Source organism: Thunnus thynnus, chromosome 2, assembly GCF_963924715.1.
Source record: "Thunnus thynnus chromosome 2, fThuThy2.1, whole genome shotgun sequence".
Taxonomy (NCBI): Eukaryota; Metazoa; Chordata; class Actinopteri; order Scombriformes; family Scombridae; genus Thunnus; species Thunnus thynnus.
Window position 1 is genome coordinate 31,489,772 of NC_089518.1, and position 26,914 is coordinate 31,516,685.

The 26,914-nt window shown below is 38.9% G+C and overlaps 2 protein-coding genes across 4 annotated transcripts; one reads left to right on the forward strand and one right to left on the reverse strand.

Moving 5' to 3' along the window:
• Positions 1-209: 209 nt before the first annotated feature.
• Positions 210-10,871, reverse strand: lrrc8ab (leucine rich repeat containing 8 VRAC subunit Ab). Of its 3 annotated transcripts, none has more exons than XM_067616535.1 (4): positions 10,732-10,871; positions 10,011-10,136; positions 5,237-7,355; positions 210-5,056 (listed from the first exon to the last, which is right to left on the reverse strand). In XM_067616535.1, exons 3-4 carry the CDS (start codon positions 7,346-7,348, stop codon positions 4,781-4,783), a joined length of 2,388 nt encoding a protein of 795 aa, XP_067472636.1. In that variant the 5' UTR covers positions 7,349-7,355; positions 10,011-10,136; positions 10,732-10,871; the 3' UTR covers positions 210-4,780. The 3 variants fall into 3 exon arrangements, with proteins under 3 accessions (XP_067472636.1, XP_067472645.1, XP_067472653.1); XM_067616544.1 differs by having other exon boundaries at positions 10,643-10,851; XM_067616552.1 differs by lacking the exons at positions 10,011-10,136; positions 10,732-10,871 and adding an exon at positions 9,334-9,484.
• Positions 10,872-10,995: 124 nt separating this feature from the next.
• Positions 10,996-17,284, forward strand: hscb (HscB mitochondrial iron-sulfur cluster cochaperone). Its single transcript, XM_067616562.1, has 6 exons — positions 10,996-11,380; positions 11,488-11,584; positions 15,863-15,952; positions 16,131-16,275; positions 16,862-16,909; positions 17,051-17,284. Exons 1-6 carry the CDS (start codon positions 11,013-11,015, stop codon positions 17,143-17,145), a joined length of 843 nt encoding a protein of 280 aa, XP_067472663.1. The 5' UTR covers positions 10,996-11,012; the 3' UTR covers positions 17,146-17,284.
• The last annotated feature ends 9,630 nt before the right edge of the window (positions 17,285-26,914 follow it).

Below are 26,914 nucleotides of genomic sequence, written 5' to 3' on the forward strand. Positions count from 1 at the left end.
CAGGTTTTAACTGCTCCAGCAAGTAAGTGTTCATTGAATAATGTGTCCTATACAGGTGTTCTTCTGAGTTACTTCTTAATAAATGTTATGACTATCTTAAAGACCACTATCTAATATGGTACTTGTGTAGTTAGCAAGACAGAAAAGGTGCATTAGACAGACACACTCAACGTCCAAACAAGCAACAACCTGACAAAAACCACGGCAAATTTGGTCAACCAAGTTTATTTACTTATTCACCTATAGTGGAGTGTGTACAGAGGATGAGACTGACACATGTTCAGAGTACTCATGGTCACATCATTCATGTCAATACTGATGCACTGATGATTTCCTTTTTAATGAATTTGTTGTTGAACTTTTGTCAAGCAAACACTATATGTAACCACATTTGCTCATTACCTATGATTAGAATTGAGTTGGGAAACCTTGAAAAATGATTTGTACCCAAGATAATGAATTTAAGAGAACAAACAACAAAAGTGGACATACACATGGATAACATTCACACACACTTCCTGCTAATCACAATGAAGACTTATGAAACGATCGGCTCAATTAATACGTGATCTCTGACGAAAACACATAATCAAGGTTAAACCAAGTGGTTTCTTTAGAAACACAAAAACACATTTTAAACCAGCAGTCAATATTAAGTACACCAAACTAGAAAATAATGTATAGAAATGCATATAAAAATGTTATCACAACTGTTTAAATTAATAAAAATACCTGGTGTAGTAAAAAAATAGGCAATCAACTCAAAAAAGAAGTGAGTACTAGCTGGTTTCCTGAGAAATTTAGTTATACTGTAATAATACTAATAGCTGTCAAAATGGAAAAAAAATATAACAGGTCAAAATGATGAGGGGAAATACAGAAAACAAAACTATGCGACAAAAACATACTGATAGCACTCACTACTAGCAACCAACAAAATGTATTTTTATGTACTGACCATTTACTTGCAGTGTAGACTGCCCACTACAACACTCAACTATGACATCAAGTTTTCTGATGTCACTCTTAATAAGGATAGTCTTGATTGTCTTAATCTGTGATGTATTGCTGAGGTGTCATTTTAAATGCTCTAGATGGGACTTAGAGGTATCTGTAGGGCCATTAATTTGTCTTCCATTGAATAGTTCTAAAAAACTGAAATAGTAACCTTATACAATTTCATTCTCATGGCTGGCAGTCATTCATTTGAACTTTACAGTATACCTTATATATGCCCATACTAGAAAACATGTTGTATACATCAGTTGTATAACATTATTGGCATTTACCTAAATGTAACTTGTGGGAGGTGCTATAGTGCAAACGCATCTTCTAAGAGCAACCTACTTAAATTCAAAGTCTCACCATCACCTTTAGTAAAATGAATGTGACAAAAAGAATGCCCATGCACATTAGAAAACTACATCACTACTAACTACCCTTTACATAGTTTAAATCAAGGCAATATTGCACAATATAGCATAGTTAAACATGTTACTGAAATAAATGTACATAGTTTAAACTCAGTCACTATTCCTATGCTTTTCAACCTAGTTACTGTAGTATATATTGCTGCTGTCCATGTTTTCTTTGCACAGTAAGGTTTATTAAAACATAAACTAATATTTTTTTTCTTGGGGAGGGAAAACACCAGAACCCCTATAGTGTGTTGTGCTGTGTCAGAGCTGTGCAGTGATGTTGTATTCAGAAGTCCACATTTTTAGCACCGTGCTGCTTATTGTGGCAAAACACAAGTGCAGAAGAGTCACTCTCAGGCAAATAAGCATTAAACTTTTCTCTACACACAAAAACAGTTTGCAGAAATAAATAATAATTAGGTGACCTGACCTGAAAAGTATGGAGGTCCGTTACTGACAGAAAAAAAATGAAAAATTAGGAATGATAAAAATAGAAATACATCTGATATAATTATGAGATACTAAGTTAAAATTGTGACAAAATATGATGCTAAGTCAAACTGTCATTGGGTTTGAACCCAGGACCGGCCTGCTGTAAGGCAACAAGTCAAAGTTTTGTATATCACATTAGTAAACTAAAATGATAAAATATTAAAATCATAATTTTTTACTTTGTATAAGATTTTTACTTAATTACTAGCTTTTTGTTTTTTTTGTAATTTTCCTGTCAGGAATGGGTTTCCATAGAAGGTGAGGACTGTATCTGGCACAAAAACAAACACACACACGCACAAAAAAAAAAAAAAAATCAAACATAAACCTCTCTTTCATTACCAAAATGATCTTGTCTAACTGCAATAATTAATATCTAAACTGATAAATTTCTACATATTTTTTTTTTACAAATAAAATGTAGAATTTATTTTATAATTAAAGTCATAATCTTCAGATTTAAAAATGTACACTTCTAGTAGCTGTTAGCAGTGCACAGCAACACTCGTTAAGAGACTTAAAAGTTGCATTAAGGGGAACATTTATGTAAAAAATAAAATTAGCAGAGCCATCATCAGAACAGAAAAGAATGTCTCATCCATCTCATAGTCTTCCTAGTTGCCCAATTTGATTACTGGTTTCAACTGTGGCAACTTGTCTGTAGAAATGTCCAAATAAAATGATGAAATGAAACATTTGAACAAAATATAAAACAGACAGAAAAACCTTGCTGTCCCTGCCATTGTTATTTGGGGCTGAGTAATAGTACTACAATTTGTTTTGAAGTCTGCGGATGCCACAACAAACAACAGAAACAGTACATAACACAAAAGCAGTGAACTGTGGTTAAGGCAACTGACCTGAAAGACCTGGCTCTCTCAAATAAGCACATACCTTCTAATAAATTTGTGGAAGTTTTTTTTTTTTCTCCATAAAATGTAGTGTAGCTAGTTTTTATAACCTAGAAAAAGATAAGATTTCAAACTTCACTAATATGATCTTTCAGACACGGCCATGTTTTTATTCGCCTCACCTTAATTAATCTAATTTGTAGCAACTAAAATATTTTTAGTTTTAAGGTGGCTATAATATTACTAATGCAGTTCAGCAAGATTGAAATAATAGAATAATTACTATCAAGATAGAGACATCATAGAAATATTACAATGATCTAATAACAAACTGTAATGAAGACAAAGCCAGGCTCTTGAAAATAAAACAGTTGAGGACATGTCTGGTTGTTGACTTATTGTATGTAGACAGCAACACCCAGAGTAGTCGACCAGTGGTTACTTCATATCCACCACAGCAAAGAAAAGTGTTTCAGGTAAGCATCTACGTCTACAGAGGGCAACACAATCTGACCTGTTTATAGAACATTTCTTTTTTTTTCCAAACAAATTACCAGCAATGTATTATCCTTTAGAACCTTTCCTTGACATTGACATGACTTATATCATTCAAACCTTTTTCCCAAAATGTGTTCATTTTTTTTGTGCAATTCATTGCAAACAAAGAATGTGAATGCAGCATGGCTATGTAATAGATGTAGTTAAAATCCCACTTAATAGTGTATTGGCAGTAAGGGTTGGGTATCTGCTTGCTGAAAAGCTGCCCCTCTAGTTTAATTGAATGGGGGTGATGCTTTGTAATGCTAGTTCACTGAGAAGAATAGTGGAATAATTGCTTTTCTTCAACTGCTAGGTCAAAATTACTGAACATCTATCCCCAGAAAGAGGCCAACCACCACTCCACTCTGCCAAAAAGGCTCCGATTAAGGGTCGCACTCTAATACCTCACATGGTACTGTTACCAAGACTTAGGCCAATCAACGACAACTCCTCTGCCTCTGAAACACTTGCACTACTAACACAGTCTCTTCACCAACCCTTTCCATCCTACTGTATACAACATCCTCTCATTACTACTGACTTTTGTGTTTTTGTCATACTTTCATGATTTTCTAGATCAATTTCAAATATAATACAGCACACAGATACAAAGGTATTTCCTAATAATAAGTAGACTGTTGAAAGCCATGGTCTTCTCTCTAGACCAGGAAAAACACTGACCAACAGTTACAAATTATATCAGGTTAGAGCCAGGTCTACTGACTCAAATGTAAAGGATTGCCACCTTGACTATGTAGTTTACTTTTGATCAGGTGAATTGTCAAAAATTGTAAGTGAACTTCTGCTTAAATTTTTCCTCAAAAAACAAATAAGACAGTACTACAGCTTCTTGCCTTTCATGATTAATTACTTTGCATGTTATGATGCAATTCAGAGTGAAATACAAGTCAAAACAGCTGGAGCAAGTGATTATTGTAGTTTGACTAGAAATGAAGAACCTTACTATCTCATTTGTTCCCTTAAAATAATGATACTATTTGGATTAGACGAGAGCAACCTCCTGTTTCTAGTAACTAAGTACAGTAGAAACTTTGTTCATGATCTATTTCAGTCTGTAGGAAACTTGGCCCACAGTTTTGCATACTCAAACTTCTCCACCATAACTGAGAAGCACAAAATGTAAACGCACACTACAGATCACAATGGCACTGCTTAATTATTGCTAAAAAGCATCATTACTGAGTTATAATGGAAAGGCCTGAGACGTTGTTTGTGAGGGAATACAAATCAGCTGGACAATTAATAACTAGGAGAACTACCAGTAGCTGAGAATCAGCAGAATGAGTAAGAATCACTATTTTGGGTCTGTCAAACTGGCACTGGTTCTCGATACCCAACCCTTCTGGCTGTACACTGCAGCAGCCTGCTTCAACAAGCCCTCTGCGACAGTGTGGGCATTCCACCTGTGTCAGGGCCCAGTTAGTGAGTATCTGTTTTTACTTGCAGCCACAGACCTATTTAAGTCTGCTCTTTGTCAACTTTCCACAACTGTTCCTTAACCTCTGTGGGTAAGGTGTTGAAGAGGTCCTCCTCCACCACGAGGCCGGTTCTCTTTAGCTGTCGGCACTCGCCCAGCTCTACTGGCAAACACTCCAGACGGTTGCCTCTCAGCTCTAGCTGTGTCAACCCGGTGAGCTCTCCAAACCGTGATGGCAGAGACTGCAGGCAATTGTTTCCCAAGTTCAAAGTGCGGAGTTTCTTGCACTGGAACAGCTCATTAGGCAGGCTCTCAATCTTTATTTCAAGGTGGTTGAGATTGGGAAGGAAAAAGGAGAGACATTAGCATTTGCAGCTTCATAATATTTCAACAGCAGAAAATCTTCTTTTAACAAACTACACATGACAAAAGAATCCAATACACAATCAACCGCAAAGATTTAAATGCTTGGAAAACAGTGACTATTCAATACTCACTCTATTGGCAGTCACTGCCAGGTATTGAAGATTCTGGAGAAATCCAATGTCTGTTGGGATATAGGTTAGGTTATTATGGCTAAGGTCCAAAAAGCGAAGCTTGCGGCAATAAAACAACTGGCTGGGAATCTTCTCAATCTTGTTTCTGTTTAGGTACAGTTTCTCCAGGTTGGTCAGTGTGCCGATCTGGATGGGAATGTAGGCAATCTGGTTGTACCAGAGCTTAAGGCAGACCAGCCGGTGAAGGTGCTGGAAGCTGATGATCTCCTCAATGGTCTTCAGGTTGTTGTCCTTCAGATCAATTTCCTGCAAATTGTGCAAGCTGAAGATCGAGTGCGGTATGCGTTCCAGATCGCAGCGAATGAGCTCCAGTTCGGTCAGGTTCACCATCTTCTTCAGACTGTTGAGCACCATCAGCTTGGTGCCTTCATTATTGATGGAAAGCTTCTGGAGGTGCATGCCCACATCAGTCACCACCTGAGGTAGCTTGGTGAGATTGCTCTTTAGACGAAGAACTTTGAGCCTCTTGAGCTCCCGGAGCCCATCGATGACAATGTAGCGGTTGTTCTCAGCACTGAGATTCCCTGTGAGATGAAGCTCACTAAGATTCTTCAAACTGTAGATCCATAGGGGAATCTCTTTGATGTCAGTGAACTTGATGTGCAGAGACTTCAAATTCTCTCGCAAAAAAGCCAATGCTGGAGCTTCAATTTTGGCTGGAGTGTGGTAGAGCCACATCTCTCGCAGGTTGACCAGCTGAGCAATGATCGGGGGGATGGTGACATCTGGGATGAGCTCCAGTTTAAGAACCTCCAGCTCCATCAAGTCAAATACTGTGTCTGGAATGCCACTGAGCATAAAAAGGTGCAACTCCAACTTCTCCTGAGAGTTCTTGGTTATCCTCTGCCTGAGCTTGTCCAGTGTCCACTCATTGTTTAGGTTGAGCTGCCTCAGCTTATTTTCGCTTACTTCAGAGAGGAACACAGCAAAGCGCTTAGAGTACAGAGGGTCATATTGATCTATCATGTGCAACATGAATGCGAAATCATTCTTAACATCTGGTATGTCACTGTAGCTGCTCTCTTCCCGTATCGACTCAAAGGAATACTTCTTTAGAGAGCGCCGAAGCATCCAGCAAAGGGTATACATGCAGATCAAACCATACACCACTACTAAGCTAATGTAAAAACAGGCCAAGATTTTAAAAAGTGTAGCCAACGGGTGAGCACAACGGTACACACTGTAACCTGTCAGACTCTCTATATCCACTGAACAGTCAACACTGAATTTAATATCATGCACGTAATACCCTGTGTAGCAGATTATCAAAATAAATTTGATGACTTTGATGATAGTCTGACGGATGTACAGTCTGTACACAATGTCTCCCTCTTCCACATGAATACGGAACTTCTTCACTTTTTCAAACAGGGCTTTTGCCTGTTCACCCTCTTTCTTGTCCAAAACCCCTGTTTCAGTTCTGTCTACAATGCCCTGCTCAAAGCGCGTCTTTGTCCTTTGGAGCATAGGAACACTTGCTTCAACATCCTCACTGATAACAGACTCCTTGTGGTCCATTGAGCCATTCATTTTCATTGGTTTTGGATCACTCTCTTCAACCACTGTCTCTGACAGCGCCCTAGTGGTCCATGGCGAATCAAAGCATTTGAGCAAGATGGATACAAAGTGCTCTAGTTTAGAGCTAGTCCGAGGGAACTTGAACCAAAAGTTGCTGCAGGCTAGGAAAATAAGGGTGTGGAGTAATACTAGGTAGGGGAAATACTTGGCAAACCAGTGCAATCTGTTCTCATAGCACACAGCATCCACATAGTTGTACTGGTGGCGGTCCAGATCATACTGGATCCCTTTGGGCTCCAAGAAGAGCGATGTGGAGAGGGTGGAATTGAAGTTCTTCTTGCAGGTCTGATTGACCACCCATTTGCAGGGCAGACAGATCATCTTGTCCTGGGTGACCTGCAGTGTCCCCCCAAACACAGAAATCATAAGCATAACAATGGAGATGTAGTCGGTGAACACATCCCACCATGGTTTCAGGATGCGGTATGCTGGCTGTGTGTCCACAAAGTACCGCAGTTCAGTGATGGGGATCATGGTTTATCTGTGGAAAAAAAAGAAGATTTAAGGAAATAATCATAATTAGGTAGAATGAGATACTGAGTCACTACAAATAACATAGTCAAAATTCAAAAAGCTTCCTCCCATTAATGCTGGCACGGCCTTTACCTGAACCCCAACACAATACTGCTGACAAATCAATACTACAATGCTAACTAACAAGGTCATACATCTGAACATTCCAGACAGTTAATTTGAAGGCTGCCAGGAGTAATGAAACAGAGATTCCTGCTTGTTGTGACAAAGAATTGCCTTATTGACTTCACTTGGGTGGGATACCGTGTTATTGATTTAAGAATTGTTAAACTGGCACAATTAATCTTGCTCTCAAAACAGGTGTCATACTGGACATATCCATGATTTCATGATTTGTTAAGAATTAATGGGTTGTCCCTATGAAGAAAACAAAAAAATTACATATACACAGACTATAAGACAGCCACCTTTAAAATGTATGCAGGCTATAAACAAAATTTAAAAAACAGAACAATCATTTAAAACTGTCTTAATAATAGAAAAACATACGCCTGACATTCAGTTGGGAGGATGCCTATTATGACACCCAAATCAAGTGCTTCAAATTTTATAAAGCACTCAGGTACTCTAAAATATTTTATGAAATTAGGGATAATTGGAAAAAAGTCTGTAAAATTGCACTGTTACACAACAACAACCACAGTGATGACTAAACAGCAATGTAGATCAGTTGTATCTGGCCAATATCCTATGTGTCAGTAATGGTGCTCATACTGATCCATGGTTTCGCATAGAAACATCACTATCAATTAATGATAGAGGTGGGGAATATAGGGATATATAACATGAGACAATATCTATTCAACCAGACATCTCTGGGTGATTTTTACACCAATGTAATGAAGTACTTTGTTTAGTCAAGTATTAAGTTTGCTGGATTAGCTCAAAACAGACATTTAAGTCTGGCTATTTTAACCACTAACAATTTCTTAATTCATCTACCAGAAAATGTAATATATCGTGATATACAGACAGATGACAAATTAAAGGAAAACCGGTACAGGCCTGGATGCTTGACCCCTACAGTGGGGGCATCCAGTGGCTCTGTTATGCTTTAGGGTCATTTTGCTGGCATGTTTTGAGTCCACTTGTCCCCTTAGAGGGAAGGGTCACTGCAAATCAATACAAAGTTATTCTGAGTGATCACCTTTATCCTATGATAAAACATTTCTATCCTGATGGGAGTGGTCTCTTCCAGGATGACAATGCCCCAATTCACAGGGCACGAGGGGTCACTGAATGGTTTTATGAGTATGAAAATGATGTGAATCATATGCTATGGCCTTCGCAGTCACCAGATTTTTGAAGAATGGTGTTCATTCCTCCAGAGGAGTTCCAGAGACTTTTAGAATCAATGCCAAGGCTGAGGAACACCATTCTTCAAAAAGATATTCCCTAATTTGGTGTTTTGATGACGGTGGTGGAGAGCGCTGTCTGACACGTCAGTCCAAAATCTCCCATAGGTGCTCAATTGGGTTGAGATCTGGTGACTTTGTATTGATTTGCAGTGACCCTTCCCTCTAAGGAGAGAAGTGGACCCAAACAATGCCAGCAAAATGCCCCCCAAAGCATAACAGAGCCACAGGATCCCTCACTGTTGGGGTCAAGCATTCAGACCTGTGCCAGTTTTTCCTTTAATTTGTCACCTGTCTGTATATTGATATTTTGAAATAAAATTACATATAAAGTGACAGAGGACTCTGTATATCACACTTAATTAGGGCTAAAACTTCTATGAATCCTTTTAAGAAGCAACCTCACATTTACACCTGGCACACAGGTAGCAAGACGCGGTAACGTTACTACTCATAGTTGTTGGAATAAAATATAACCAAACTAAAAAAACCCACGCAATGAACAATACTATTCGTATGTAAGCATAAATAAAAGTGCTCTTTATGTACTTGAAAAGTTGTTCTACTTACAGATCTGGACTGTAAAGCACGATAACTCCATACGTAGACAGCCAAGACCGATCCACGACTACTCCTTTGCTGCTGCTGTACATCAGTGCCAGATAAAACCCTCTAAATCAACCTCTAGCCTTTTGTGCGTGCGACACACCCAACATGTAAGCTTGAGAAGTCACTCCTCTAAAGATGATGTTCCGTTCTGGCTTGTTTAACCCAAACAACACGACTGCCAGAGGAGCCACCTTGCTCCCCTGCTCTCTATTCTTAGCCATTTCCGTTAATAATACCCAGAGTATTGTCTGTGGGGGCCTTGAGAAGCACCTCCCTCGACCTTCAGGAAGAGATCCTGTTTACCTTATAGAAACTGCTGTCTCCAACTGGTTGTCTCTCTGGAATACTTTACCCTCAACTTTTGTACCCCGCCTCCCCCTAAAAACGCACACCTTCACATACACAACAAGAGTTGGGAGTTGGCATTCATCACAGCTTGTACTTTGTTAGGAAACTGTAAAGGCGAGGAGTCAAGACGCCTAGTCTGATCCTTAGCCAAATACGCATATTAGACTGGCTCAACTTCAGAGTACCTTTTGCACACATAACAACTATTGCAATACAGTACCTCGCCTTTGTCTTAAATTGGGTAGATGATGTGACAGCAACAAGTACACTCAGTAAATGAAATAACTCACTGTTTTGAAGGTGTTATCTGTGCTCCAGTGCCTGATGTTGTCCCTGGTGGACAAGCCACTCTCTGTGTATCCATAAGTCTTCATGGACCATTGCCCCTCTTGTCGCCATGGGCTTGAAAAGGATATCTGAAAAAGACATTGGGAAATGGAAACATGGTTCCTTCCTTCCAGCTGTTTTCAAACATGACACACGTTAGCACTAAGCGTGAATAAAGTTAAATATTTGCGTGATACTGATCCAAGTGAAATTTTAACAGCACTCTACCAAAGGCAACATGTGCCTTTATAGGTCACAGGTCTTATTATCAGTGTGAATTGTGACGGATATGATTTTAGTAAGTCAGGTACTGTTCATTTGGATGGCTAGCATGGGATGTCTTTGTCATCTGGCCAGATAGCTGAGACAGCGTCCAAGCAGAAAGTTAACGCTAGTGATTTTTTTTTTCTGCCTGGCATTAAATTATTAGACAGTCTTTTAGCGAAATATACGAGTATCTGACAATTAGCTACTTAGCAACACTGTCCACAAACAACAGTCACTCATGTTAAAACACGTTTAGCAAACCAAGCTAGGCTGCTGTTAGCTGGTGAGCTAACCTAGCTACATATTTAATACCGGCTCCTTTTGTTACCTGAAGTTTACGTCCCGGCAAACGCCGAGGTTAATATGACAGCGGAACATTGGTAACATGTGTTAAAAGTCCTAGGTTGTTCGACTTACTACGTTTGATGGGCTGCTATCAAATCCAGCGTTACTGTAAAGTCTATATTTGCTAACAAATTTGTGTTTGCCGTTGCTAGCCGCCGTTGTTTTTCCCAGCAGCTCCGAGACAGTTTCACCGCCGAACCGACCGGTGGCAGTGTGTGACTTTGAACAAACGTAGAAGAAGACGCATCTTCTTCCTCTGTCTTTCTGATAGATGTGAATGTTTTGACAGCAAGAGGATCGTATGTTTTGATTGTTTGATCAACACCACCAAGTAGTGTATTTCAAATTCAGAAATGTTGTCGTTGAACTCTTTGCGGATCGCGTGCTCATCCCGGGCTTTACTGCAGTCAAACCGGCTGATGACGAATCGACAGTCTGTTTTTAAAGCTGTTACATATTCAGCACACTGTTTGTCTACCAGTTTCCTCAAAAAGGACACATGGCTCAGCAACACGAACCTCAGAGCACTGGGAAAAGGAGGAGAGATAATTAATTACACTAATCAAGTCAATTCGCCAAGGAATTACTGTGCAACTCAAGTGAAACTGAACTGCTGGAACTGCAAACAGTCTCTTGACAAAACACCTGCATTTTTCTGCTTGTCATGCAAAGTAGTCCAACCCCCTGAGGAAGGGACATCCTACTTCAAGATCATGGATTGGTGAGTAATTGTCTCTTCAGTTACTACCCACTATCCTATCTACATAAACATCTTAATTATTAAGTGAGCAAATCGTTTCATGTTGCCATATTTTTGCCTCTTTTTAGTGACTACACATTCACACTGGACTTACAAAAGCTTCAGAAAAGATACTTGCAGCTCCAGCGGTCTCTACATCCAGACAACTTCAGCCAGAAATCTGTGGTAGGCAGGGGTTTGTAAGTGTAATCTGAATAAAGATCAGCTGAGTAACATGGTCTCGGAGTCAGCTGAGGCTGCCCTATCTATTAGTGACACTGGAAATTGTGTTTGACCCCTTGTCACTAATAGGCCACTTGGCTGTGTGTTTTGTTTTGTAAGTATGATTCAATGTGATTTGGCCGGGGGAATAACTCAAATGCAAACGCACATGCAAAGTTGAAAGATGAGCTTGTTAAAAGACATTGACAAATGTAGGACCTTGGATGGCAGCTTTCCCCATATTAAGCTACCAAGCAGACAAGGTCAAGACAAGACAAGCAAGTTCAAGGAATCAAAAGCTAAACAACTGAGAAGATGAAAGTGCATGCCTTCAATAAAGAAAAAAGGAAAGAAAAAGTAGTGTGTTTAAAAAAAAAAGTAAATAAATTGGTGGAGTGCTAAAAGCTTTATAACACAGTTTTAAATTTTATGATGTGGTCAATGTACTATATTGATAGACTCTTTTAACTCTTTTCAATTTGTCGCAGGAAAGGCACAAGTGTAATTAATAACATTAATGATGGCTCAGTTCCATAAACTTTAAGATTTAAGTAGTATTAAACTACTTAAACTTAGGTACTAAATAGAGCTGAAATGATTGATGATCGATAAGTCCATCATCAGAAAATGAATTGTTAACTATTTTGATAATCTATTAATTGTTTCAGTCATTTATCAATCAAAGATACAAAACATTCTCTGTTGTAGCTGCTCAAATGTGAGGATTTGCAGCTTTTCTCCAATTTGTAACTGGAAATTGAATATCTTTGGGATTCGGACTGTTGGTCGTGCAAAACAAGACATTTGAAGATGCTACCTTGGCCTTTGATTTGCTGTTTATTTTCATAGGTTAAATGATTAACTGAGCATATTAATTGATAGTGAAGGTAATTGTGTGTTGCAGCCCTAGTACAATGTATGTAAAAGTCATTAGAAATTAAGTAACGTTTAAGCAAGTGAAAGTTTCACAATTGTCTGATGTCTGTCAAGAACCCTTTATCATCTATGTACAATATTTCATAACTCCTGATACAATAGATCTGTGGTATTAAGCTCACTTCACTTGAAGAGCTCTGAAGGGAGAAATAATCGCTTACGTGTCTCAAAGAGACTGTGTAGTTATAGCTAAAATCCATCTTTTGAATTGAAAGGTGTGTTTAGGCAGAGAATGGAAAAATAAGTGGCAGAAACTAAACCCGAAAGAAACAGAGTTACATACACAGTGAGTATCTATAAATTGATGATCTCAGTGTGTTAGCTCTTGCATGCTGTATGTACACATAGCAAACTCCTGGTGATGAATTTTACTGAAGGACAATAAAAGGAAAAGACATTAAGCACTCACTGCTGTTAAGGATATATTTGGCCTTTTCTTCCTCTTCACTTTTGATTTGTCACTTCTTATAGACAGAAAAGAAAAGGTGACCTTTTCAACACCAGAATTTATTGTAGAAAAGAAAGTTTGATCTACCTGGTAAATCACATGCAGCCCAAAGCACAGTTAGACCGAGGAGACAGTTAGGCCTATATTTTACATACAATCCTTGACTTGTGAAGCTTTAAAAATGTCACAGGAAGAAATAAGTCTCGTCCCAATGCAGCTGAGCAGTTTAAAGTTGAATGTGTTTATGGGTCATTCTGTTTGCAGCACTGTCTCAGGTTTTGATCATACCTTGTCTATGTCATGAATGGATCCCAAAACCAAGGCCTGTAAAATATTTCTGTTCAAATCCTATGTTTTGATATTTTTTTAGCCCTTTTTTATAGCATCAAAAAGACCTTATCTGGGAAACCATGTTAAGGCATTGATATCTTGACAAGTATTGTTCCTAACCTCACCAAACTTTGTAGGATAGAAGACAAACATGTGTTCTGTGTGCTGAAACCATTAAAAGCCTGTACTGCATGCCATTTTATTTTTTATAGGATTTGGAAAAAAGTGCAAAATTCCTAAATGAGAGTGATATTGAAGGTACTACAAACCCACATTTTTTTTTGCACCAATATGATATCAATCATTAGAGCATTTTTTCTGCAAATACAATATTTTATTCATTTTGTGCCAATATTTGAGGTCTCTGCCACCAATGGACATGAAGATCAAACGAATGAATAAAACAAGGCGTGGTAGCATGTTATGGTCATTTTCATAGGACCAAAATGGTATGTGGGGTAGCTAGTAGGAACATAAAAATGTACGTGGAAATTGCTGGATGTATGGTTATTAAGGGTATAAAGTGCCAATGTCCTTCCATCATACAAAAATAGATTTGAGAGGTATTTTACGTATGGCAGAAAAACATCCATTTCAGGATTAAATTTTTTTGCCTCAGTATCTCCATGATTATTGAACTCCTGTGTCGTTGGAATTGTAAGAAATAAAGGATAAACATTTTCCGTGTGTTCATTGGAATAGAAGGCATTTGAGATGGATACTGTGTTTCCAGTTAAGTGCTGGATATTGAAAATAAGTTACATATTTTGATAAAACCTCTGGTATAAGGAGAAATGAGTGGTATTTTAAATGACCCTCTCAAGCTCCAGTGGGAGAATCTAAATATGTTTCCACATAAAAGGTTGGATGTGTTTATACATGTAATTTTACAGTGTGCATGTTAGAAAGCTATATGCCATAATAGAAAGAATATAGCTAGCAATAATGACCTAGAGTAAAAGGAGCCTACAGACAACATGGATTTCTTTACTCTAATCAATATTTCAGAGGCTGGGATGCACATAAGTACAGATAATAAGGGAAGACCGTACTTCTTCATTATGGAGGTTTTTCTCCTAGAGTTAAAACGATGCCTTTAACTGTGTGTATTTATCTATGACGGGAACATGGAAGGACATTTGGTACTTTGTACACTAAATGACCATACATTAAGCTATTTCCACATACATTTTCATTTTGGTCCTATGAAAATGAGGTGAAAATGTTTTATTCATAATATCTTCATGTCCATTGGTGGTAGAGACCTCAAATGTTGGCACAGTATTAATAAAAGATTGCATTTGAAGAAAAAATTATGATACCATATGGGTGGGAATTTTGCAGGAATTTTGCACTTTTTTTTTACCAAATCTAGGGCCTTATAGAAAGTCAATAGGCATGCAGTACAAACTTTTAATGGTTCAGTCATACTGAGAACATGTTTGTCTTCCATCCTACAAAGTTTGGTGAGGCTAGGAATAATACCTTTCAAGATATTATTGCTCAGACATGGTCAAATATTTTACAGGCCTTCTGTTTGGGATTCAAACATTATATAGACAAACTTTGAACAAAATCTGAGACGATGCTGCAACTACTTTCCTGGATTCTGTCTGATTTGACATGAAATGACCCTTGTAGGTTATTTTACAAAGTGGTAAATAGTTGATAAAATTTTCACATAATCCAGTTTCCCCCTCATAGATCATTAAAGGAAATTGCATGGCAGTATAAAGAAATAAGCATTATGAGTACAAGGAGGAGAGGAGGCGGAGGTGTGTTAGCACATAATTTATTCTGTACACTCAGGTGGAAAAGCACAATGCACAATGTTGTCATGATATGATATGAAAGCTAAACTCATATTCAACACAATTTGAGAGAGGAGAGGAAGCCCAAATGTTTTCTACACACACACAACCTGTCCAATAATGTACTGACTCTGTTTAATTTATCAGCACCTCTGGCCATTTTTTCTTAATTAGACATCTTCCAGCCTCAGGGGTCTTCATCATATATGGAAAACTCATTACTTATACAAGGCTACAAGGCAGCCACCTACTGCACTGTTTGTTATTACAGAAACAGCTCTATATGACGGGCCCATGGGCCAGAGCTTGAAACTATTGATTTTCACAAGAGCTGACAGACGTGATAGCTGCAAAATGTACTCGGATCTGCCAGCCATTTCCAAGGTATTTTCCTCCCTGTCTTGTTTCTACACATCTGTCGTGTCAAACTTACACCTGCAACCCCTGAAGGGTCCCAAACTGCTCGGCTACAAAGAAGTAGCTCTATATCATACACTTAATTTTCTGTATCACCGAGGATTTGGTGTTTCACATATTGACAGTGGTATAGATTGGGGTGGCAAGGTATAAAATACCTCCCATGTAACTCCCTTTTTTGGAACTCTGGATAATGTGAACATATGTTGTTTCAAATGCATATGCACAGATTTGAAGTAAATAAATATGGATTAAAGTTGGCATCATTAGAAGAAAACTTAACAGAACCTTCTTTTGCAGAAAGAACAGGAGTATTCAGAACACCAGTCGGCTCTTGTGAACAAAGCATACACGACTCTGCTTAAGCCTTTGAGTCGTGGTCTTTATATGGTGAGTTTCAACTCTCTGATTCAAATTCTAATGAATAGTTTATTTTCATAACTCCAAGCTCTTTGTCAGTCTGTGCCATTGTTCTAAAGAAACGCCATCACCATCTGACAGTCCAATAGTAGTGAAATGCATTTAAAAGGAGCGGTTCAGCTTGATGAACTCCCATCATATGTTTCAGCTGGAGCTGGAGGGGATGCGTATAGAAGAGGGCACAGACTCCGGAGCTGATTCGCAGTTTCTAATGGAGCTGATGGAGATCAATGAAGCTCTTGATGGAGCACAGACTCCAGAGGAAGCCAATAAGATCGGCCAAAACACAAAAGGTAGGTTCAGTCTATTGAGAGAAAGTCTGGTTGAGTGGTTTAATCTGATCATAAATTAACACAGATGAACAAGTACCTGGTTAAGTGGTGCTAACACATCAGATATGTATTTATGTAATACAGAGTTGACACACTGACTGCAGGACAGAATATAAAAGAACCTCACATAGTGCACAATGAACCAAACAGGTCCACATCCAGTCACATTCAGCAGTGGCTCCCAACCTGTGGCTCAGGACCCCCCAAAGGTACCACTGAGTTGCAGAATGGCCACAATTGCTTTACAATGCACAATAAGGTTGAAACTCAATTATTAACGCACACATTATCAGAAATCTATCTTTGTCTATATGGTCTCTCCAATTTGTTTTGTAAACTAAATGGTGTCAAACTATGTTAATGCAATATATCTTTGATTTACTTTTTTAAATCTGGTTTGTTTTAATTGCTTTTAAACTTCAAATCATGCAGTTACTCTCAGAGGCGAGATTGCTTTTGAGTTTCCTCTGTAGAAATAAAAAGCACCCTATGTGCTCTGGCTTGTTAACATGTGCAGTATTGAAATTCGTCTCCCCCTCACTTGCAGAGAAACTGGCAGACTTGACAGTGCAGATAGACGCTGCCCTCCGTAAAGGTATTATACTCAGTCGCTGCATTGAATTTTTTTCTGTTCCTCCCACTCATTTCTTTGTAATCTATGCTGAGGCTTTCCTTTAAGTCGCCGAATGAGTCATTGATTAAACTTCCTTTTGCACTCTCTTTTCTCCTTTTTCAGGAGAGCTTCAAACAGCCAAAGCACTGCTTGCCCAAATGAAATACTTTGCAAACATCGACGAGAAAGTGAAGGAAAAACTTTCGGAGTTTATGTAAAATTTGCCCCCTAGTTCACTTTATATTTTTAGCCACTTAAAAAGTTTTGTACAGAAGCACCTTTACTATTGTGTATTTTTCTTGTGATTATGAAAATATATTGTTCAATATGAATAATAAATATGCAATATATAAAACACTGCTGGATTAATGGTGTTTTGTACTTAAGCAGCTGTTTTTTTAATTAAAAACTGTATAGATATGAGGGTGTAATTGGACACATACACATAATTCCAGGGAAATACTCCCTTGAATTCCACTATTTTCACAAGCCTAATCACATTGTACCTCATGTACAAGTATACCTCATGTATCATTAAATATGACAGAGATCTGTAATTGCCTCTGATTAAAATGCTGCTTGGAGTGTTTATATGATTATCCTGCCTATCAGTTCAGCATTTTGTCATGCAGGGCTCACAGACAGACGCGTGACTTGTATTCAGTTCTGTAGGATACCTTTAGGTGGAGACATAACACCTTGACAATCATCATGCAAAGGAGCAGCACATGTTGTACAAACTGGATATAAGACCAGAAGGAAGTCCTTTTTATTGAGGTGGACAACTTTTGAATTATTTATGGTAGCTTCATATGTAGCATTAATGCTATGATAATCAGGAAGACATCAATGATGGATGGTTACTTAACGAGCCAAAGATCCGTGTTGGTTCTAGCCCATAAATAGATATACATCGCCCCTCTACATCTGTACCTGCAGCACACTGGTAGGTGCATCAGAATGTGAATTCATCCCTCATCTCCCTCTCGTTTAATTCTAAAAATTGTCAAACACCATAGAGGAAATTAGTCATAATCTGTAATTGCTTTGCAAATTAGAGCTCAAGTCACATCAAGGCTTTTGATACAAGCAACTGATATAGGGTGTAATCACACCGAAATATGAAGGCTGTCACTTAATCTGATAGAGGGGAGCGAAGCATCGTATCACATATCACAAGAAAAATATTAGTTGTGACACACCAGCATCAGAACCTAAAACATATTATGTGTATTAGTGGTTTTACACTGACACTGTTTTTTTTTCTCTATGCAGCCCAGTCCACTGGAACACAATAACACATCCTGACTGGTTGTTTTATTAAGTCTGGAACAACAATGTCATGTGTCTGAGGCTGTTTGGGTTTTTTTACTGTGGAAAAGCAGCTTCCCTAATGCACACAGATAGACAGTGAATTAAACAGGAGACTAACAGGCCTATTTATTATTCATGTCGTAATCGGAAGGCATCTACGGCGACTTTAGATTAATGAGAAAATGTGATCGACCAACACTGAGGACACTGCTGTCTCCCAGAACTCTTTGAAATCGAGTTTGAAAGACACGAAAGGGGAAAAAAACTCACTACAGCTGGGCTGTGAAATTGACTTGGATGGGAAAGCTTGGCAAAATGAACTAGGTACATGTGACTACCATGGAGCTCCTGGAATGAGTTAGGTCGGCATCAGGCACACTACACAATGTACTGCTGCTGTTGGGGTGTTTACTGGTCATGGTGCACTGGGTAAATTCCAATATTTTCTACAGGTCTACATGACCCAGTAAATAGGATTCCTCTTAGTTATGTTAAAAAAAAAAATAGCTACTGCGCTCAACATTTTGGGAAATACACTCATTCATATTATTGCCAAGATTTAGATGAGAAGATTAATACTGTCCCCATATCTGTCTGTTAAATATGAAATTACAAGCAGCAGTCACTTAGCTTAGCTTAGCATAAAGACTAAAAAAAGGGGGACACAGCTAGCCTGGCTCTTCTCTTACCAGCACCTCTAAAGCTCAAAAATGAACACTTATATCTCATTTGCTTAATCCATAAACAAATCTAAATAAAAACGCCAACCCAAACTGAGACTCATTTGAAGCCTGGGTATCACTATGCATAGTGACTGTGAAAAATTACATTATTCCAGGCATATTTGGCAAGTGTTGTAAGTTGAAAAATCACAGGAGAACAATTTTACCTGGATTAAGGTGTCGAAATATGCCTCCAACAACGTGACTAATGGTGCCTGCCGTAATTGTAGTATTAATAAACTCCATACGGCCTTAACATAAATACCATAATAAGATTAATGTGTTCTTGTGACCCATGTCTTAATCATAATGTTCTCATAATAACATTAAGACTGAAGTGTTGGTGGGCCTCTCCAACACCATTGCAGTGCTCCTGACAGAATCCTAATGGAAGAATTCCTCATTATTAGTTTATAACGAGGGAGCAGAAAGACCACATAATACCATATACTGTATACCTTTAACTACGGATACAAGCAGGAGCCAAAGAAAGATCTAACTGACAAAGGTCAAAACCAGTGGAGGATGACTCACTGGAGCTGAGCTCTTTTCTTCTCATAGCCGAGCATCAGTCTTTAGGATCCTCGCCCCTCTGCTCAGCCTCTGTGTGACTCAACCCCTGAGTGTCAGTCCCATCATCCCACAAACACCTCAAGCCTGTGTGCATGCTGTGTGTACTCGTGTCTCACCAGGTAGTAATGCCATTATAATCTACCACTATTAGGTTTTCTTCCAGCCCCATAATCCGTGTTTTTATGTTGTTTGCTTCATCTCTTTACCAAGCCGTGTCTTTGCTTCTCCGTAAAGCTCCTGAACTATAGCCTACTTTGAAACCTGTTACTCTGCAACTGTGCCGTCTGAATTTTTGACTCCTTGCTTTTCTATTTTAGTTTTTATAGTACATATTCTGATATGGTTTTCAGTCTGAACCCACTCATGCTCTGTCCAATCTCAATCTTAAAAAGCTCAGACAGCTTCATACTATTAAGGGATTATTGTTGTCCACAGTGGTTTGAAATTGTTTAAGATTTGCCTACATGGCTATTTGCTGGCTTCTATAATCTGTATATAGTTCTGTGAATTCATGTATAGTTTTGTGTTTGCTTGTTAGACTTATGGGATTTTTTTTAGTGAGGCAAATAGAAGGAAGCCTCTGATTAAAGGCAACCACTCTGTAATCATGGTAATAAGTTTATTGACACAAATAAAAGACATTAAAAGGACTCAACCATGAAACTGAAGGGCTATTGCACACTGAAGCAGGCATAGCTGAAATGCCTGTGCATTTTCTCTTCCATATCGTATTTCACAATGAAAACTAAATAAAAGGGGCAATCTAATTGATTTAGCTGTCTGAAGCCTTTTTGTGCTTTTATTGTTCCATATTTTATTTGCGTTTTGCCTTTAGTTGAAAAAAAACCCTTTATTTTTGGCATAAACATTTGGTTTATGGTTTATTTTAGCTCAGCAGGTCAGGTTAAAGGTGGCAATTTAGACATAAATGAGGCCACACATACAGACACTTTATTATTTCTTACAATTAAACTGTCACCAACTCAATACCTAGTGAAAACACAGGCGTAAACAAGATAGATACTAGCACTGAGTCGATGGTAAATGAACCTAGGGCCCTGTTCATAAAGCCAGACAGAGCAGAACAGTGCTACACTTTTTAAAAAATACATTTAACGCTTTTTAACTAAGTCTTCTGGGGGCTTTAAACATAAGTTGGTGAAACAGTCTTACTCCTGTAGACTTTCTTCTACACTAGAATGTGAGAGCCTTAAAAAAGACTAAACGCAGTTGTAACAGGCTATTTACACTGATGGTGACAACAACACAACACCTGGCATGTGCCATATGTCTGCTAATGTGATATGATGCAATGTACATATTGGGAAATAGAGGCTGACAGAATAAAACAAACACTATTATTTTTCCCCCTTTGGTTTTAAACATGGGGCTAAGCGTTCATCCATTTTCCCAGAGATTGTCTCCATTTTCTGCTTATCGTTTACATCTTATCTTCAACTTTAATGGGGAATCAGTTCATTAGAATTATGGAGCTGAGTGTCTCAAGCACTTCAGATTGCTTTGTTTTCCCTTACTGAATGTAATTATAAGTCAAATTGAAACACTCTTTGACAATAAACCCCTTTCTTCTTGGCTTCATGTTTGCGGGGGGAGAATTCCCAGAGGTGTGAGCCTGAATGCAGCAGGCGAGTCGTTTCTCTAAGCTTTTGATAAAGGCCCTGCTGAGAGATTTCTGGGGGAATCTCTGCTCTCCTCAGCAGTATGAGGCAAAGACCTGCACATTTAGACACAGCATGTTTGCGCTCACATGGTTGTTTGTTTTTGTGTAGACCAGAATCAAGAGCGATGTCGTATCATAAAATCCCTTTGACATCTTCGAATGGGTAATCGGCCCAGCAAAAAACAGTTGTCAAATAATCCCTTTATCAATTTCCTTTCCCAGAACCTCTTGTCATATATTCCCCTAAATGATATTGGATTTGCACTGGTGTACTGCACCAATCAAATACACTTACTTTAGTGTAGCAATCATGGCTTGTAACCAACATCAGAACATATATTCCAGGATTTACAGTGTGGAAGGTCTTTTACTTGGCTATCTTCAAATTTTGGTCCAGTCAGATTCTAATGTTAGCTAGCAAAACAGAAGATGATGCAGCTTTTAGTTATTGTAATTGTAAAGCCTATTTTGCTTGTTGATGTAAACATATGTTGCCAACAAGTCCTCTAAATTAAACAACCAAATAGGTCATTTGACCATGCACTCCAGAACAACCCGTAGCAACTTTTCTAATATGATGCCTTTATTGGCAGTAATCGGCAGGACAACATAATTTGTTTGTGCTTTCTGTTACAAATCACTGTTAAAAATGAATGATGTTTTATGATGTGACAACGTCGTGGTTAAAGTCTGGTTAGGATTAAGCACAAAAAGCACTTAGTTAGGGTTAAGGAAAGATGATGGTTAGGGTTAAAGTGATCTTTTGAAACATGGTGTGGGTAAAATTTACTTATGTTGCTTCCTTAAAGTTAGGCAACCTTCATCGTCATGGCAACAGTAAACACCACGACAATTGTAGTTTTGATTTTTAAAAAACAAAATGACTGACTCGCAGTTGGAAACATGACACTTATGGTTGGAAACAGGGGTCTCCTGCAGCTAAATCCACTTTTTGCAAGTTAGGATCTAACCAGCCAACAAACCTGCCACCTCTGGATATGGAAATTTGTCACCTTATATAGACGTCATCTGAACTGCATCACTTCTGCGGGTTATAACTATTATGGCTGCTAGATGGCATCTGTCACTCAAATGAAACTATAGGTTGTTTTTGGCGACTGACATTACGACCTATAGTGTAGTTTTTCTTGGGAGGACAGGCTCATTGTTGCAATCTTACATACTCCTAATATTTAGCTTGCCTCTGTAACTCAATTCAAAATTTCCTTACTGGATTCCACGAGGTGCATAATGAAAAGCTGTTTAAGCAAATTGAACAAGTCTTGATATCTAATACTTTACAGCTGCAATTACTTGCACCTGGAAGTGTGGCTGTGCAAAAATAGAAGACAGACAGACAGAAGGCAAATTGATAAATTACTTGCATCTACAAAGTCAAATAATCCAATAAGAACAAATATCAAATATCTCTAATGTTTACAACATTTCCCCAGCTTTGAGTAGTAATCCCCAAGGAAAAAGAAGGTTCCAGTTTTAATTAAACATCTGTGAAGCAGCAGGCTGCGGTTGGATCTGGATGTTAAGAGGAATTTTTTTGGCGCTCGGCTGTCCCATTGAAACACCAGGAGATATTGCTTCAAAAGGCCCCTTTGTGGTTCTTGAGTTTGGAAAGCCTTTGAAAGCAAAGAACCAGGGGTTTTAAACAAGGTGTATGTGTGTGGAAACACAGATCAGCCATTCACTTTCAGCTGAGTGGAGTGCAAACCACTCGCCTCTGGTGAGATCGCTCTCCTCACCTTATCTCCTTCGCTATGCTGCAGATACTCCCCACTGCCTATCTCACAGCGATCACGTTGTCCACAGTTCAGATTCAGCCTATTTGTGTTTCGTCTCATCTGAATAGCTTGCACAGCATTGTGTTTCACTGCCCTGATGGAGCTCTGGATTCCACTCTTTCAAAGTGACATTGTGGGCTTAAGCCAAAAACTTTTACAAAGCTCTGAAAAATAACTTAAGTACCCCACTTCTGTCTCTGTAAGAGTAGTAATCTAGCCACCAACACTAAGTGCAAACTATCTACTCAGAGAGAAGAAAGAGAGAGAAATTTCCCGCTATACTGTCTCTATATGTCCCAAAGCTGTTCGGCCAGCCAAAGTGGTTCTGATGAAGCATAGTGGCAGCCTGTATGAGAGATAAATTTGTGTAGTGCTTTTACCCAAAGCACTTTACAGTTTGCCACTCATTCACCCCTTCACACTCACACAGCAATGGCAGCAAGCTACCATGTACGGTGCCGGTCTCACCATCAGGAGCAATATGGGATTTCAGTATCTTGCCCAAGGACACTTCAACATGTGGGCAGGAGGAGCTGGGGATCAAACTGCCAACGCTGTGATTAGTGTATGGCCTGCGCTACCCCCTGAGCCACAGCCTACTTCAAAAATAAAGTTTGATTGATTGAAATCTATTCGCTAACTGGCTCACTTTTCTGCCACTTTCCTGCAGGCATTTTTAAGCCAGCATTAACAGATTGTCTGGCCACTTGGGGGCAGTGGAAACAAGTTGTAATCACAACACTAACATATTATTATTATACATATTATGGTGAATAGCAAACAGCTGTTTCATTACACATTCTGTGGATGCGAAGAAAAAACTTCTTAATAGCTGAAGGGAACCGCAGAGTTGGGTTATAATTCTCTGTGGGTTTGTCATTACAATCGACCTGTTTCACATTAGACACAGTTATATGATGCATTGTTAAACACAATCTCAATTATAGCAGCTTTAAACAAACAAACAAAAAACTGTCAGACAGTCAATTTACCACATGGACAGTATGTGGGAACAAGGGCTGGAGATGATTTTAATTTTGCATCTATGACAAAAATCCTGTCTTACCTGGAGATAAATGCACCTGGCAATGTTGTTATTACCCTGTGTGAAAACGGCTCTACACATTGCAGATCTCTTACAGTCACGTCTTTGTAAAATTGAATTGGAGTGCAAACACTTGTTACAAACAGCCTAATGTCTTAGAGATTGCAAGCAGTATTGGGGATGCTCAGTAAGTTCCCTAGTTGGCGTGAATGCTAATGTGCAATCCTCAAGACACATCACACCGTGCTTCAGCTTTACTGCAGGTGGGCCAGACAGGATTCATTTCTGCAGGAAGGCTAGTCAAGATGATTGCATTGTGGCGCAGGTACAAACCAATTCTGAGGCTCTGAAAACAAAATTCTATCACTGAGTTTTATTACTATGCAGGAATTCAGCCAAATCCCTGCACCTGTGGCAGTATATTGCCTTAGCTCAGTATTATCTGTGAGCCTCGCCAGTCTCCTGCATTTTCATACGAGGGGGGGGGGGGTTGAGAATTTGCAGTCACCGCCGCACATTAATTTGTAAGGCCTTGCTTTTCAAGCAAACAAAAGAAACAACAGTCCCCTCTCCGCTTGTGTCGCTGATATCTCACATAATGATGACTCTTGTTACTCCATGCATCCTACCAAGTTCAACAACAATCTAACCTTTTTCTACTGCAGCTGTTTCTATGACAACGCGAGCCCCTGCTGTAAGTTTAAAGCGTGATAAACACAAAAGCCAGATAATGGATTTGATTGATCTTGCTTCTCTCCATGGGACTGATATCAAGAGTGATAGAGGTGTTTAGGCTAACAGGCAAAGATCAAAAGGTAATAATGTTTTAGCTCTACTTACAAAATTTCCGCAGCTTTTGAACAGTGTCTTAGGATTATCTATCTATCTTTCTTAAGCTGTCAAATTGTATTGGATATGCATTATAGCATAGACTTTTTGAGGGGAGGTCACATATGTGCTCAACCAAATTGTAATATCCAGGTGAATCTCTTTTTTGAGGAAGGGATGCCAGACCTCTCTTTCAATGTTATGAAAACAAAGCTGCATTATTGCCTGCAGCAGTTATTGGGTGTGTGTGTGTGTTATATAAAGCTTGGAAAGAAGTAAACCTTGGGCTTTTCGCTGCCTTGCTTTCCTTATTGCATTTGACAGGACAGATGCCACATAACTCAATCCTGTCACCAGCTCAAGTTGAGGCCTTTGAGAAAGTGCTGTGCCATCGACCTTTGGGCTTCACTCACTGCCTCTTCAGCTAAAATCACCCAAGAATGTGTTCTCCACCTCACCATTGCCTCAGCTCGCAAAATAATAGGGATTGTTGCTGTAATCCTGATTCTGAAAAATAAGCAACATGTGATGATGCGTGGCATGATGATGATGCACCATCCTCGGTTTGAGTCTCTTGCCAATCACCAGAGTGGAGTGAAATTAATCACTCTCAGGGCTGTCAGTTGGCGTCAGCCAGGAGACATTTATCTTTGAACCCATGTCAGTAATTTGGCAATAACAGTTCCTTTGATTAATTCACTGCCTGAATCTCTGCCAGGAGAGCAGGAGTTCAGAGACAGTGACAGATTGATGATGCTTGTATCCTGTAATTCTGTGGCCCTCAAACTTTACAGTGATTATGCTTGTGTAAAAAAGACAATACAGATAAATGGCATACTCCTAAATGTGATGATATGTATGAATCATTGTTTGAGCGCAGACCCGTCTTCTGAGGTGCTCTGTCAGTGTAAGCACGGATGTTTGTTGCATCCTCTGTGTTTTCAGGAGGTTGCAGCTGATTGTAGTGTAGGTTAGTTATATGAGGATTGTTTGCCGGTGCTGGCTCACAGTGTCCTCAGATCAGCTGCAGTCATGCTGCTTAAGCAAAACTGTTGACACATCTCAAGCTAACAAAGTTCATTTCAGCGTACATCCAAAAAGTTCAGCCAGGAAGGGAAGACATCATAATACTTTGTCAAACCTGCAATTGAAAAAGCTCATTCAGCAGGTGTCGTTCCGCATATTGCCACCTCCTCTTGATTTGTTATTTTGGACAAACTTGATGTTTACTTCAAGGCCTCTCGAGGGGCTTGCCTGAGAGGTAAACAACACTCTTAGGATATCTTATTCTTTTTCATTTGACAGCTCAGAATGTAATCCTGCTTTCCAGGGTGTTGTCTTTTGCACACATCTCCACATAAAAACCTTTTCACCAAGCGAAATGGAAATTAATGACTGTTATCTTCCTTGGAATTGAATCTATTAGGCAAAAACACTGGAATCTTAATTTGAGTATCACTGTGTTATTATTTTAATTCAGCCGAATGTCAAGATGAAAAATTGCTATAATTACTATATTTAATTGGTATTCGGTCTACATTCAGATTTTCCTGCCAAAATAAATATAAATAAATAAATATATGTGTTTTTTAATCACACACATACACAAAACAGATCCCTCTTTAGGCCACTTGTCAAAACTCATAGTGTAATAAGCTCAATGTTTGCAAACTGTCTAATATAATTGGTCTCAAAGAGCAATGTGATAGGCTTGTTTTGGAATTGGACACACATGTACTGCTTCATAGAAGTCATTCATGTTACAGAGAATAAAGAAAATAAAGCTGGTCTTCAGGTTTACAGTTTAGGATTTGACTTGTCTGTCAGTATGTTTCCATTGGGTCCTACAATATGTTAGATCTTAGCAGTAGTTCTGACAGCGTAGGTCATGGGAAATATCATTTTCCCAGCAGATGGTTTCATCTGGCTTATCAGAGTTTCCCACCTTGGTATGGATCTATCCCCATCTCTTTTTCTCCTCCTGCGGTCTTACCTCCACCAGAACATCTCAATAAAATGTGTACTCAT